This window comes from Manacus vitellinus, unplaced genomic scaffold, assembly GCF_001715985.3.
Source record: "Manacus vitellinus isolate BGI_N305 unplaced genomic scaffold, ASM171598v3 scaffold_65_pilon, whole genome shotgun sequence".
Taxonomy (NCBI): Eukaryota; Metazoa; Chordata; class Aves; order Passeriformes; family Pipridae; genus Manacus; species Manacus vitellinus.
In genome coordinates this window covers 2479959-2496182 of record NW_021940724.1, presented here as the reverse complement: position 1 = coordinate 2496182, position 16224 = coordinate 2479959, and the positions used below count along the sequence as shown (strand labels likewise).

The following is a 16224-nucleotide window of genomic DNA, read 5'->3' as shown; positions in this document are numbered from 1 at the left end:
GTTCAGTGCTTCAGTTCACAGGTGCTGAGTGTGATATGCCAGAGAAACACTGGCATTCCTGGAGATGGATGCTCAGGTTGGGCACCCAAGCATTAAACTGACAGCTATTCTTATTTATGCAGCTGATTTTCCTTAGTTTGAATATTCTTGTTTAACATTTTGCTTGGTCCTCCAAAGCTTTTACAGGTATCATGATGGTTCAGATTCACTTCATTACTACTAAAAATTAATGTTTGCGTTGTAGTGACTTGAGCTGTAGAACTGAGAAGGCTGATTGTGCTCTACAGGCACAGAAGAAGGTACAAATCCCTGTTTCTTAAACTTCCAGTGCAATTTATTGTCTCTCAGAGCTTTTCAGAGTCACATTATCTACACTGCAAGAGCAGAATAAAATAAAGCAAAACCTTAGAAATTAGATTTGTATGGGGAGAATAGCTCTGAAACCAACCAAAAACTGAGAATAGCTTGTTGTTTTTTTGTTTTGTTTTTTTTTTTATCTGAGTCTAAAAAGCTGAAAACAAAGTCAGAATCTGAAAACAAAGGTCACATTGGCACTTTTGGACTTCTGAAGCCTCCAATCCAGATCTGAGTGGGGAGAGGGGCACCATCTTATTTAGATTTCAAACTGTGTGCTGACAGAGAGGAAGATCTGTGAGTCGGGCACTGCTAAGACATCTCAAACTGGGCATCTGGAAATGGAAAAACCCTGAAATCTGTTGTCAACTTCGAAAATCCCATTCCCCCCCCCCCCGACTCCTGCCAGCTTTGAAAGTTTGAACTGTGTTCTTTTCATCACATTTGTCATTCCTTAGGAGTGAAGCTCTGGCATTCAAAATTTGGCTGACAACTTTGTGGGTATGAGCCAAAATCAAGTTCAACTTGCACCTTTCTATGCTGCACCCAGTACTGTTCACAGAAAGAGGCAGAAGCCTGAGCTAGAGGGACTCTGGTCTCATTCAGTACAACAATTACTACTATCTTCTCACTGATGCCAAAATTAAGCTTATTTTCTTTATCCTGATGTAGGTGGACAAGAACTGATGATGTGTACTCAACAGGAGTGTTGAGAGACAAAGTGTCATGTCTAAACCATTTCTTCTCAGGCTATTCTTCCCTCTTAAATAATGCAAGGGACATAAATCTCCTGGAAATCATGCACAGTCAGTGCTGTAAAAGACTTAGAATGGTTCCAGGCAAGTTCAAGTGTTATTTTATGGAGGCTCAAGTCCAGCACTTCATGGTTTGGTAATTTTAAATACTTTTAAATGCACTTCTAAAGTAATTTAGAACTATGAACTGGATGTATAGTTCAAATTGGTAGAACTGGCTTTTGGGGAAGGAGCAGAAGTGAGAAATGAGGTTGAGGTAAGGTCTGCTGGGCATGGCTGCAGTCTTTATCCGTGCCCAGCTGTATGGATTGCATACATGGGGGAATGGTCTTTAAACCATGTATCCAGTTTTTTATTGAGAGGAAATGTTGACATTTTCAAATGCTTGTGATTTTTCCTTTCTGTAGGTGTTGCTAAGTTAACAACATAACTATATCCCTGTTTGTTCTCTCACACATAAGTAAGATTTTTTGGGGAGAGAGTAATGTTTCCAATGTAATTTAATTCCCATTTACAGTCAGGTGGAATTAAAGTCTGAGCAAATGCACAATGCATTTGAAGAGGCATCTGTATCTCTGAAGCTGACATTTGCTGAATTATTGCCTTTTGGTGCACAACTTTTACCTGTTTCAACTGAAACTGACCCAGAATTGGAATCCTGGAGGCAACTTTTATATATTTCAGTTCAAATCTTTTAAAATTTGTGGATACATGTCCTAAAGTAACCCAAACTTACAATATTTAGCTCAGAAATTACTTAGTTTTTTCTAAATGTAACAGAAGTTCCTGATAAATTCCTAAAGTCTTTCTTGAAAGTGTATTGACTCAACAGCTGATATATGATGTTCTCAGGGGTGATTTTTCTGCTTTGTGGGGAAAGCACCTGGAGTTTCTGATTTCCTGTCAAGGAATTGAAAGTTTGCACAGTTGGTTTTTTTTTTCCCCTCAGAGGTCATTACTGAACATACAAAGAGACTTTATAAATCACACCTTAGCCTTTGTGATAAGCAGGAAACGAGCAGTTACACAAGCAGTGGCCAATTTTGAATGGGAGAGATGGAAGTGATAAGCCACCGTGTTGTAAATCACTGTCAGCGACTACAGTGGAGCAACACTTTCCCTTACTTTGGGATTTAACTGTGTGCACAGGTTGCCCAAGGGTCTGGACAACAAACCAGCTTTTCTCCTGGTCTGAATTGCAGTTGTATCCAGAGGTTTAGAGCTTTTAAACCCCAAGGAGATGTTTCTAAAATCACTGAATCACTGAATGGTTTGGGTTGGAAGGACCTTAATGACCATCTGGTTCCAACTCCCTGCCATGGGCAGGGACACCTTCCACTAGACCAGGTTGCTCAGAGCCCCATCCAACCTGGCCTTGAACACTTGAAGGGATGGGGAATCCACAGCTTCTCTGGGCAACCTGTGCCAGTGTCTCCCCCCTCTCGCAGTGAAGAATTGCTTCTTAATAAACATGGCAAGTCCTTCGCGTGGCATACACGTGGCAAGTCGTTGCAGTCTGCTCTGCTAAGCATTTCTTTTCTTTCCTCCTCTTTCCCCAGCAATCAAAGAGAAATACATGGACTGGACGGAGTTTCTCATCCACGATTTGACCGGCGCCCGGACGGCTCCTGCCAATTTGCTGGAAGGTGTATGTATTAGATTGCAGTTCCTCTCCATACGGTGTCGTGGTGTGAGTGCTCCAGCAGTGTTTGCTCCTGGTTTGTCTGTGTGCCATCTCACTGGGATCTGAGCCAGAACTGGCCAAAAGTCAGTGGCAACGTTGCCTTGACTCTGCTGGTTCTGCTTCTGACCCAGTGATGATGGGTAGTTTGTTTTGGCCTTTGAGTGGAGGGTGGTGCTTAGAAATCTGGGTACTCAAAAGAGACTGAGTGGGGAGGAGAGCACGTAGGGGACCCATAGGAAGGAGGATGCAGCCCTTCAGTGCCCCATTAGACCCACCAAACCAGTGACCTGAGCTTTCAAATCATCCCTGCCCCATCCATGGAAGTGTTCAAGGCCGGGTTGGATGGTGCCTTAAGCAAACTGGTCTAAGGGAAGGTGTTCCTGCCCATGGAACGAGATGACCTTTAAGGTCATCCAACCCAAACCATTCTGTGGTCTTGTGACACAGGTTGGAGGAGAGGGGGTTTTAGTAGGTTGATGGGGAGCACTGTCAGGTTTATGTGTATGTGGAAGGAGCTCCCCCAAGGACATTTAGCAAGGAAGCTGGGAGAGGTGGCCTCAGGCATCAGTGATCTGAAGAGCAGAAGAGTCTGTTTTTAGATGCACCCATAAAGCCAAGAGTCCAGTTTGTGCAGCATATTCAAGGGGTGACTTGCAGTTGGAGCAGCCTCAGTGTTCCTTCAGATCCTGGACCAAAATCCCACAGATTCACCTTGAAACTGTGGTACGAGAGTGCCTTTTCCATCAAGGCCTCCCCTGCTCTCAGGTGAATGCAGTGGGAGCATTTGGAGAGGTGACAGATGGTCCTGCAAGAGATCATTCTCTCTGCCCCTCTCTAGGCTGAGAGTGAAGGCATACAGGTGGTTTACCTTAGTGTAAGCACTCATTTTGCCTTTCGGGAAGCAAGTCTGCATCCAGGCACCATTTTTGATCATTTTGTCCCTGATCACTTTCACCAGCTATGGCTGCATCCCTTTTCCACGTGCCTGTGCAGTATGAGGTGCCTGGCAGGGAGAACTAATAGTTTACCATTAGGGATTCCCCTGCCCACCCCCTGCCAGTCTGAGAGATGAACAGCCCTTGCACACCCCAAATAATCCGTGTCCTGCTGCATCCCCATTCCTGGACCACTCCCAGCTGGCATATGCAAGAAGCTGATGGTGTCCAACCCCCATCTCTGGTGTATTCCAAACCTCTCCTCAGGCAGAGAAAAGAGGTAGCCCCAGGCAGAAATGCAGAGAGAGAAAACGTTGTGTTGACTTGAAACAGTTTCTGACCCTCTTCTGGTGTTTTATGTGCTCAGTACTGTCTGTGTCGTGCGATGCATGTTGGCCCCTGTTGACAGATTTGCTGTTGTTGAGTGCTGCAGATTGTTGTTACTCTGTTAAATCAATATGTAGTGCTACTTTTAAACATTTTTTTCTACATGCTGGCTATGCATATCAAGAGTTCTTGCATTATGGTAAATGTTAATATTTCATGCAAGCTGATTATTAATCTTAGCCACTCGGTTCTCATGGGGTAAGTGACAACCCCTTGGCTTAAAATTTAGCGCACAAATCAGAGAGGCAATATTCACTTTGATACTGCCAGGGATTTATTATAATAAGTTAAATCGTTACACCATCGTTTCCTATTAAAGAATGTTTTGTTGCAATGAAGCAGTTGTGTGAGAGGAAAAAAAAACAACCCACATTAAAGTGGATTTCTATTATATTATTAAATTTTGACGCTGCATTTTGCCATAAAATAATATTTGAAGAGATTATACAGATGCTTGTAGCTTACACTGTAAAGTAGCTTATAATAGCAAATATGTTGTTCTGAGAAATATCTATTAGTCATGAAGCTGGTTAAGATTGTACGTGTAATAAGGTTTTAGAAAATTTTAATTACATTTTTTATCACATTCTCATTCTGTTGCCTGCATTTTTGGATAAAGAGAGATGTATGAAAATCAGTTGCTTCTCAAAATTCTGAATATTTTTGAAATTCAACAGGAAAAGGAACTTTTTTAAAAATAAGGCTATCTCCCTGTTTTGTTTTGTAGCCACTACTAGAAAGAACCATCCTGGACTGACTCTGATTTACAGTATTAATATTTTTAAAAGTAATGTGAGAGGTTTATATTGTTTAATTAAGTAAAAGTAGGACGAACACACAGGAAAAGAAAAAAGTCCTTGTTTTCAATATATTTTGCCTTTGCTTAGCATCTCCTTTGGGTAGCAATGCTTCCAAATCTTGGGGTCTTTTTAATGCTGCTCTTAAAGCCCTGGAGTCGAGACATTGCATAAGAATTCAAACTTGCTTTTAATAAAAAATAAGAAATCTAACCAGATGTCAGAGTCACAAAACAAAAACAGAGCCCCAAAGGTGTCATTCTGTAAAGCATCTCATGGTTTTTTAATGCCTGTGGTTGGCAGCTTTGCAGGTGTAAAGTTACACCCATGTGTAAATGGTTGCAAACCCGGGATCACAGAAAATAATAAATGGAAGCAAACAACCTCAACCACTGGGATTTCTTGGGCGTGGTGGCTTGACTCAGGAAATCCTGTGGGCCTTGGCCTTTGATCCTAAGACCACTTAAGCTGATCCTAAGACCACCTGCTCTTGGCTTTGAGCCTTGGAATAACCACCACAGAGTCTTGGATCCTTGGCTGTGGGGAATAATTTACTCCCCATACCGGTAGGAATGAGATAAACCTTTTGGTGGAAAAGATGAGCACACAGAGTGAAATTTCAGGGTCATGCCCAAAGTGGTCATCTTTTAGGTAAATGGCAGGGTCCAGTCCTGTGATTGGTTCTTATCAGCTGCAATCAATGAGAACTTGGTTTGAAATCCTTTGAGTTGTCCAGGAGCATTCCAAGTGGGTGTGCCTTATGAGCTGTTCCACCTTTTATTATTCCTTTTTTTGTTGTTGTTGATGATGTCGATTGAGAAATTAGCACAACTGTTGTTTTCTGTTTTACTTCTGAATTTGCACTTGGAAGACATTGGGTAAAATAGAAGAAGAACAGACTGTTTGCTGATCGCTTGGATGATGGTGTGAAAAACAAAAATAATCTTCTGCTGTCATCTGTTTCCTTGAGAAGTCTTCAAATAAAGTTTAAAATAAGGAGTTTTGCTTCTATTCAAACAGCCTCTGCGAGGAAAAAACCCTGTAGACCTCATTACAGTTGATTCCTTAATAGAGCTGCAGGATTCCCAGAATCCCTTTCAGTACTGGATAGTTAGTGTGGTTGAAAATGTTGGAGGAAGATTACGCCTTCGCTATGTGGGATTGGAGGAGACTGAATCCTATGACCAGTGGTTGTTTTACTTGGATTGCAGACTTCGACCAGTCGGTTGGTGTCAAGAGAATAAATACAGAATGGACCCACCTGCAGGTAAAGAGCCTCCTAAAAATATTACCTTCCTTTTTGACGTTCACCGATGTTTTGAGATACTTGTGCAACCCGTTTCTGCTTCTCCAGTGTTCACATTGCTTTGTCAGTAGTTTCTGTCTGTGACACAAGTGGCACGTGAGAGCCATCTGATTCGGGTTCAAAGTGGGTCAGGTAAACTCTATTAAATTTATTTAATAAATTCGGTTTACTTCTAGCTCACTCCTGGAAGGATGCAGTGCCCATTCAAAGCAGTTTGTGCAGTTTTCCACCAAGAAGCAGAGCTGGTAGGGATAGTCCAAGGATATGTTCCTGTTTGTCCAGCCCTTTTCAGTGGTGTTTTAGGGGCCAGGTCTTTCTGGCCATAATTTAAGCATCCTGAGGGAGGCTTCACTGGGAGCCAGTCCTCTGCTGTCCTAATGAAGTCCTAGGTGATACCTCTCACCATATACTCACCATTTGCTTTCCCCTCAACCAAAGACCTCTTTCCAATATGTCTTTCCATGACCACACACATTTCTCTTGGGTATCAGTAGACCTCCATGAAATTTCCCAGGGCTGGAGAAAGTGTTTTGGGACCCTCACGGTCTCAATGCAGTCAGAAAGTGCAGTGAGGGTGCTGGGTTTGTCTGCCTGTCCGTGTGAAACTGCACATCGAGGGGTCCTCTGCTATAAGCTGAGAAAATCATGGAATCCTGGAATGGTTTGGGTTGGGAGGGACCTTAAAGATCATCTAGTTCCAACCCTCTTGCCGTGGGCAGGGACACTTTCCACTGGACCAGGTTATTCCAAGCCCGATCCAGCCTGGCATTTGAGCTGGCCATATAACCTTACTCCTTTGAGTAAGGGTAGATGGGATCCTTCAGATTTAAAATACCACAGATTTTTTTTCCCTGCATTTTCTGCAAGGAAGTGAGGTTTTTGCAAATCTGTCAGACAGTATGCAACACTGGGGGATCACAGCTTGGAGAAAAACTCTTTAGGGTTGAGTTTAGTGTTCAAACCAGCTTTAATGGGGAGGGATTGGGACTGCAGCTGAGCCAGTCTGGGATCAGAAATTGAGCCACCTTTTCCTGTGTAGGTGAACAGCTCGTGCAGGTCTGTGCCTCATTTCCATTGTGCTGTTGGTGATGTTTTACCATGAGAAATGGCAGCAGAAAGGTAGCCCTCCTTTGGGAGGATATTTCTGATGTGGCTTCTGCCCATCACACCTGGTTCAGAGAGTTCACCCCCATCCATGCAATGATCGTGCCCACAAGTTTGTCTGGGACTTGAGTCTTGAATGCTTTTTGGAAACCTGTGTTTTTCTTCACTGATAGGTAGGAATCAATGTTCCCCATCACTTCTAAATTAGATGGGAATGCAGGAGATCATGAATGTTGCTTACTCTGTAACTTTGTGTTAAAGAGGAACACTTTCCTGTTGCCTGCCTTTGAGCCCTCTTGGCCTGTATAGGTTTGGTGAATCAATAGAGAAATGGCCCTAAGGAGATTTGTGCTTCCTCTTTGTTTATTTCATTCACTTTTTACTCTTTCCTCCTTTTGTCCTTTTTTCCTCATTTTATTGTTGTGCTTCCTTCCCTATGGATTCCATACACCCCCTTCCTTTTTCTTTGCATTTTTTTTTTTTCACTTGTCTTTACACTTGTTACTAGACTCTTTATTTGCTGAAGTTAAATTTCTGTAAACCAGGGAATCCCCTCTCCTGGATTAACTGCTTTTGAAATTTCTCTCTCTTGTTCTCATCTGTCTTCATCTGATACATGTTTCCTCTCCTTGGCATTTTTCTGGTCATTCAATTTTTAGTGAGTGTTGTTATTAATGAATTCAATGCCCAGATCTTCTTCCTGACTTCCATTGGCTTAAATAGGTGGTCATTACTTCACATATCCTAAAGTTGGGTCTCATAGGAGTTTGCTGAGAAAAGACCCTTCTGGTCTGGACCCGTTTTCAAACAAGTCCTCTCCTGAACACTGCCCTTAAGGAACTTTCTTAGATTACCTCCTTCTGGTCTGTGCAGTTGTCAGACTCTGCACTGAGGGAGTAGCCAGTCAGAAATGGGAATCTGATGAGTTTCCATCAGGAATGCTGGTTTTTCCACTTCTGATATAGTGGAGTATATCAGCCATTTGATATCCACATAACATCTACATACTCATGAAGCAATGGATGAGTAAAGTGTATGAGACATTAAATCAGAGGAAGAAGAGAGAAAAATAGAGCCAAATGGCTGGTCTTGGGGGATCTGTTTCAAATTAAAGTGTCTGGAAAAGGAATCTTGGAGCAAGCAGGCAGGGAAGCAGTAGAGAGTTATGAGGACAAGATGCTGGCAGCAGAAAACACTAAAGAAACTCAAGGATGAAGCTACTACACAAACTGGCAAAGAATGCAGTTTCCTAAAGACCAGTGGCCAGGGATACATCCTTGCCTGCTTACATGCTTCCTAGTTACTTCTATGTTGACGAGGATTTGGACTAGAAAGACCTTTGTTTAAAAGACCTGGTGTGGACCTTCTTAGGAAGGAGAGAGTCTATGGGCAGTATGTTGGTTTTTACACACCAGGGATTAGTCTCACCTGCTGTAGTGTAGGCACAAAATACAGTTCAGCACGAGCAATTGCTTTCTCTTTATGATGGGTGGAGAAAAGGGGATGCTTGAGACTTGTCTGCATAGGTAAGATGAAATGACATCTTCATAAGCCTACTTTTCTTACTCGGGGTAAATTTTCAACGTCTGACTCCTTGGTTGATAACAGGAACAGCCTTAGACTGTATATCAAAGCTGTTGTGAATCTCCTCTGACAAGATGCTGAGGACATGCAGCTCCTCCCAAATCAGGCTGTGTGTTCCCTTGCTGTCAAACAAGGATGTTCAGTTATACATCAGTTCTGAGCCTCAGACAGTGCTTTGCCTGTCCTTAACTTGGATGCTGCATATCCACCCTCAACTTTACTTCCCTTTATGTCTGAGCTGTGATTTTTCCCTGTTGATCCACCTTTGGGGATATGTCAGGTTGGGTTTCATCTTACAGAGCAGTTTGAGGTCAGTCTTTTGAGATGCAGAGCATCTCAGATAGAGGAGATCCCATGGATCCAAACATATACAGTATTTTGGGTAGAGAGGTCTCCTTCCTGAAGCCATTCACTTCCTAACACCCACTTAATGTACAAGAATGTGCAAGAGGTCCTTAGGGGGTTGGAACAAGATAATCTTTAAGGTCCCTTCCAACCCAAACCATGCTGTGATTCTGGCTGTCTTCTCCAAATGGCAGCTTCCAGGGACTTTGTATGTCTCATGAGCCCATTTAACCAAAGCAAAGGGGTCATAGCTTATCTTCTCCTTCAGCTGTATATCTGAATCCCAAATAAACCTTCTTGCTAGTGAAAATTGGCAGAGGCTGCTTGACACAGAGCTGCTGATGATCTTAGCTCAGCTGTTTATGCAGGACGAGATCATCTCATTTTATGTTACTTTCTGTTTAAAGACAAATTGCCAGTTGTTTTAATTGCTCACTACTTGTTAACCTTAATACAAATTGACACAGTACGCTTGGTTCAATTACCTGCAACCCTAGCACTTAAATAAAATGCTTTATGCTCTTTTAACCGTGCAATTTAGTGTCCATATACTCGCCAGCATAAGTGATCTGCAACTAATTAAATGCGCATATGATATTCCTTGCTGGTTATTGAAAGCACTGGAGTTGCCTCTGTACTGATGTTTGTTGACACTGCTTAAAGAAGTTGCTGCTTTTTTTCCACTGATTTTGAGCACAGTTGCCCCAAATGCCACTTCTTTCTTTCCTGTGCTTCACTGCCATCACGATAGATAATGAGGGTCTGTTTCCAGCAGGGAGGCATCAGGCAGGGTTTTCCTTAAACTCAGACCTTTTGTTGGTTGAAACAACAGGCTGGCTGCAGCATGGGGCAAAATCATATTGTGTTGAGTCTTTCCCTGTTTGGCATCATTTAAACCAAAAAGAAACAGGGCGAGTCGTTCCCCTGCCTGCACTTCAAGTTGATCAGAGCTCCCTCAAGTAAGGGAGAAGTGGAGAAACAGGGCTGTAAAAATAATGAACAATTAGATAAAGAGGGCACTTCTTAACACTTGTGACCGTTGCACATGCTGCAAACAAAGGCTTGAAATCTATATTGCCATTAATAACCAGACAGCTGGGGAATTAAAAATGCTGCCCTGAAAGGTTAACATTTCCCTTTAAGGGTGTTTAAATTCATATGCATATCCTTGATGTCTGTTCTGAAGTAGGGAGATTTGATATAGTGGAAGTATAAATACATCCACTTCCAGTGAGTGATTCTGCAAATCCTGTTTTGATAAGGTCTTAAATCTGTAAAGTCCTGAGCATAAAATTCCCTTGTACCATCAGAGCAAGGTGGAAACAGTGCTTGCCAATTCCTTTTTTTTTTTGTACATATTTTTTATTTCCTCCTTCGGAATTGTAAGATACAGCAGTAAATCTTTGCTAGCTAGTAAATATGTATGGTTGTTAGATGTACAGAATTTAAATGCAAATTGGGCCAAATTGAACTGTGATGTAATTGTGTGAAGCCAAACTGGCAAAAGAAAAGCTCCACACTGTTCACTCCATATCAGGTTTATTACTGAGTAAATGTTCATTTCCATTTTAATAATTGTTGAAATCTATCTACCTATCTTGTCTCTTTAAGGCCTTGATATGAATGTTCTGCAATAACTTGTTATGTGCAAGATAACAATATGTTTTCTAGGGCAGAAGTAAATCCAGTGTAATGTTCATCACAGTATTATTTCCTACATTGTTTCCTTTGATGATTCATAGTCATTTCACTGCACTGAACCATAAAGGGCTTGTTAATATAATGATTTAATAATATTAAACCTGTGTAAAGAAACTCACTGAAAGCAATGTGAAGCTGCACAAAGATGTTGCTTAAAAGTATAATGATGGAAATTCATGAGTGTGAGTCTTTGAACTGGTGTGATGCTCTGGATTGAGCGAGGTACCAAAAAAAATGTGTCTGGGTAGAGATTTAGCTGAAATGTTTCTTCCCACACATACCTTCCCCCCACCTGCAATCCTGCAATGAAAACCAAACCAACACTTTCAATGAACACAGGAGCCTTAGTAAAGATAACGTTTGTTTTGTTCACATATAACCAATATTGGCTGAAGACCTGAGGCTCCTCAAACTAGAAACCATCAAGTGTTTTGAGAAATCAAAGGAGAGTTTTTATAATACGATTCTCGTTTCTTCTGCAGTAATTGAAGGATGTGCATTTTTCTGGGTTTCACTCCAGGATATAAAACAAAATCGTCCCTCCAGTGTGTCCCTGCTAGTTGTTTTTGTGTTGAATTTATCCATATTGTACAACTTGGAATATACACACTGTTCATTTCACTTGTACTGTCCATTTGTATGACATAAAAACTTAAGTATTTCAAAAATGTTTGATCTCTAAACAGTCACCTCTTGATTTTTTTTTATTTTTTTATTTTTTTTTTGCTTTAGATATCTATTCTCTGAAGACTATATCTGAGTGGAAATGCGCTCTGGAAAAATCCCTTAATGATGCAGCAAATTTTCCTCTTCCAATGGAAGTGTTCAAGGTAAAAGACATACATTTTTCCTTCACTTATGGAGCCCATAATGAATAAATATCATGCAATATTTAGCAGCTTATGCTAAACTTCTGCAGGAAAGGCCTTTGCTCTAATACATAACCATGAGAGGTCACAAGTAGGGTGCTTGTATAAAACACATTTTTATGCATGGACTTTCCATTCTGATAAGTGATTTCATGGTCAGTGTTTTCTAGGGGCTGGGGGTGATCAGCAGTGATTACTCCAGCATTATTTTTCATGTGTTTTATTCTGTTAGACCTGTGCAAAGACATTGTTTACAATCGTGAAGTTGTAAGGCTGCGAATATAAAAGTTGACACAAACAGGACAGATTTCTATGAGCCTTGCACCAAAATTTTCATCTGATCACAAGCCACAAGGCAGAGAAACCTCCTTCAGGGACCCGTAGTGGAAAAGGGAGATAATTTTATTTCCACATATTTTTTTCTTTTTCCCCTCACTCCGGTTTTTAATAGTTAGAGACGTGCTTCAGCCCTGAGGCACCAGCTTTAATTTCCCATCCAAATCTGCACTGCTGTTAATCATGATAGCTCCAGATAATCCTGATTTCTAGCTGTGCCTGTCTGGTTCCTAATACTTACACCCTCAGTGTGATGGGCAGCACGGCTGTGGGTACAAGAGGATGCTCAGGGAGGTGTGTGGAATCACAGCTGTGCCCCACTGTCTCCACTGTCACCTCTTACCTGGGGACCTGGTGTATCACAGTGCCCTCCCCACCATCAGTCTGAAGACCTTCTGTGTTCCTTCCCTACCCTTTAAGCAACATTGCACTGATGTACTCAAAAACATCCTGGGAATTGTTGCAGTACGTGTGTGGATGTGGCACTTGATTTAGTGGCGGCCTTGGCAGTGCTGGGTTAATGGTTGGCCTCGATCTTAGAGGGGTTTTCCAACCTAAATGATTCTCTAATTTTATATTGAAAGAAGGCACTCATCGTGCCCCATCCTGGCTTGCATGCCACCTTCACCCTTTCTGAAGGGACATGCCAGCAGCTTCCCATGAGGAATCTAGGCTCCTCACCCAGCCGAGATGCACTTAAATTAGCAACCTTAATTTGGGAATGCTTTGCTAATGGCCCAGGCAGTGGCTCACTTGCTTCCAGTGTGAAAGCTCTGCTGACTGTGTCAGCCTTGGGCTTGAATTTGGGGTTGAGGAGCCCCGTGTTGTGATGGAAATGGTGTTTGGAGAGTTTTGAGTCTCTGCCATTTATTTCATCCAGCGCCTCGATTTGCCAACTCCTATTAAAGTTTGCATTGGCAGTTTGAAGATCAAAAACACATTGTGTGGGGCAGGAATTAAAATCCCGGTAGGGAATGGCTGATGCCTGTATTTTATTCCTGTCTGTATGAAAGAGTGAAGAATATTTGTGATGAGGCTCATAAAACATCCTTTTTTAAAGAACTTTATAACTAACAGCTGTTTTGCTGCCTCTTCTCAGCATGCCAGACTTATACCCACTTATTTTAATTATTGCATGAGTGTCATAAATTAGAATTCAGCAAATCCCAGTTGCTGTGCCATGTGGTTTGAGCTTCCAAAGATGAACCTCTTAGAAGACAATGTAAAACATTGGAATGCTTGAATGGCCCAAGAGAAGAGTCACTTTTGGGCTAAATTGTGGCAAGAAGGCAGGATTAGGTCAATAGGGTTTCTTTATTTATAATGTGGAAACTGAGCACAAGATGGGCTGAATTTAGTCTTTGGTGCAGTCTGAGCCCCTGGTGCTGGGAAGGCAGGAGGCTGAATAAGTGGTTTGTGTGTGGGCATCGCTTTATTCTGCCCATGTAGGGTGAATCAACCCCATCTTGTGCATTTTAATTAAAGAGGAAAATATGAGATCTTGTCTATGCCTGTGAGCATGGCTTCCTCTAGTAATGAGTTAAGGAAGAGCTTTAGGAGACTATATGAAAGTAAACTTGACTGATCTTGCAAAATAACCCAATATTTGTGTGTGGGACCTTCAAGGAGAATCCCAGATCCTGGCAGAAAGTGTTGAATTCAAAGGTGTCTTAATAATTTCTTTTTAATTTTTTAATTTTACCTTTGCAAAGCCAGCACAGAAGTAATGTTTCTTCATGGTGCCTTGGGCTCTGTGCTACTGTAGCTGTCATGTGTTAGATGAGATATAAAACACAGAGTTTGACAGCTGGCAACTCTTAAAGACCTTCTGGAAAGATGGGAATGTTTACTTTGGCAGACATGGTAAACTGCACACCGAGGGGTTACCTTCTGCCTTTCCCACATTTCCCTGCTGAATTCCATCATTGAGGAGAGCATAGTTGTGTGCTTGGTCTACATGAGCAGTCCTGAGGGTGAGCATGTACATATTTGGCTGGGTTACAGCTTTAGCTTCTGTTGTCCTTAGAGCTGTGCATGACTGGGCAGTGACATCAAACTGGTCCCAGGAGGTGCTACTGGGAAAGCAGATTTGTGTTTGTTGTGTGAGAAGTGGCTCCTCTTCAGGGTCTGTCAGCCCACTGCTGCTGCCAGTGATGATGCTCTTTGGTTTTGGTGTTGGGTTCTGCCTTGAGAACTCATAAACCACGAATTTGAGCCTGAATTACCAGTGCTCAGAAGTGTGGCAAGGCTGAACTTGGCACGTGGTGGTCTTCAGCAGCAGATCCAAAAATCCCTTACAAAAGCACAACCCTGATGCCCCTTGGCATCCAAGGAGAGGACACCAGCCACCAGGCCACACGAGCCGGTTGTAAAAATCAGGGAGAAAGCTGCATACAGGATTTTCTTTTTTTTTTTCCTTTTTTTTTTTCCCTGGTGCTATTTTACACTTGGCCATATGTTGAAAGTGTTTGTAAAATGCTTTAGGATCCTTTGAGAAGGAACGTGATGTTCAACTGCCAGAAAATGCTGCTATTATGCAGCTACTAAACATAGTGTTTTGCAAACTGCACATCCTGGAATAATTTTTTCTCTTCACAAAAGCTTTTTTGCAGCACACCTGCTACTTTGTTGTTCCGCTCTTTTCAGAAAACATGTTGATCCTTAACAGAAAAATAAATGCAGGCAGGATTTTCAAGGGTGTCTGAATGGTTTAGGAGCACAAATCCTTCCAAAAGGACGCAGCCCAAGGAGATGTGTCCTTTGCTGTTATCTGCTTTCATTTAAGGGTGCTGTAGGGATGCCCCATGGTTGGTTAAGTACCAGTTATAAATGATGGCTTAGGCTTCAGAGGTCACCTGAGAAAATGGCCAGGGCTTTGGATAGGAAGTGTGGTCAAACCAGGGCCTGATTTCAAGTTAAATGTGACAATTTCAGTGATTTGCTTCAGTGCTGACATTGCTGGTGCTCTCTAAAAGGGAGCCATGCTCCCAACTCACCTTCTAGCCCTAATATTACGAATAAGTCGTATTTTAGAGTTATAGCCAAGTAGTTTGTGTAAGATGAATGCTGGACAGAGATCATGGGATTTAGTTTCCTAGAGAGAGGCCCACAGCGTGCTGGGGATCTTCTCAGACATCCCATTATGCTTTCTCTGATCTCCTGTGCTGTATCTGTGGGTCCTGTGCAGATGTCATGGATCCTCATGTGTCTTTCAGCTCATCTCAGACACCTCTGTTTGGGCAACTAAACCCTATCCAGGATTTGGGGTGCTCATCATCTTTCCATAGGTGTTGCATATGGGCATCCTATTCCAAATTGCCCCCAGCTGTTTTAAGTGTCTGGCCTGGATGGAGCTGTCACTCCCCACATCTCTAACCTGAACTCTGTTAAATAATTGGTGCTTAGGAGGGAAGGGTGTTATCTAAGACAGGTGGCAATTCCTGATGTATAGCCTTTTGTCTCATTCCTCTTGTCTCCACCCTCTGCTCCTCCTTGCCTAAAGTTTTTGTGTGTTTTTTCCAGCCTGAAATTTTTCTCTCTCTACCAAAAATACCTCTACACTATGCTCAGCCCCTGTGCTCCTATTTCTAACAGGAGCTTTTGGATGTTTCCTGTTATCAGTACTAATTAATGGCAAGACTAATGATATGGAAGGAATCAGTTGGGACAAATCTCTCCCAAGGAGACTGATGGAGGGACCACCCATCACCCAGGCAAGAGCTGCCCCCCTGAAATTCGTGGTGGAGTGGTGGTTCTAGTTCTACACTCTAAAGTATGAAGACAAATATTAAAAAAGATCCCTTCCCTCCCTCCAAAACATAATTTTTCCATTGGATGAATTGTGCATTTTAGTAATAAGAATGAGATTGACTATTTCTGAAGATTGATTCCCCCTCACCCCCCCCAAAAAAGGAGGACAGCATCTCTCAGATTTTAAATAAACATTTTGCGTGTTTTAGGGCTTTTTCTTCCAGTACTTGTCATTCTGGAAGAGTTCGAACCTAAGTTAGAGAAACCCAAGGGATACTTTCTGCTCAGAGACAAATCCTGACCTGGCTGTATGAACG

General features: G+C 42.2%; 1 protein-coding gene across 1 annotated transcript in view; it reads left to right on the top strand.

The window, feature by feature from the left end:
* Nucleotides 1–16224, top strand: part of SFMBT2 (Scm like with four mbt domains 2) — a 108219-nt gene that overhangs the window by 44382 nt on the left and 47613 nt on the right. The window contains exons 5-7 of the mRNA XM_008926888.4: nt 2669–2757; nt 5933–6179; nt 11685–11782. Of these exons, the coding sequence (XP_008925136.1) occupies nt 2669–2757; nt 5933–6179; nt 11685–11782 (434 nt within the window). The remainder of the gene's footprint in view (nt 1–2668; nt 2758–5932; nt 6180–11684; nt 11783–16224) is intronic.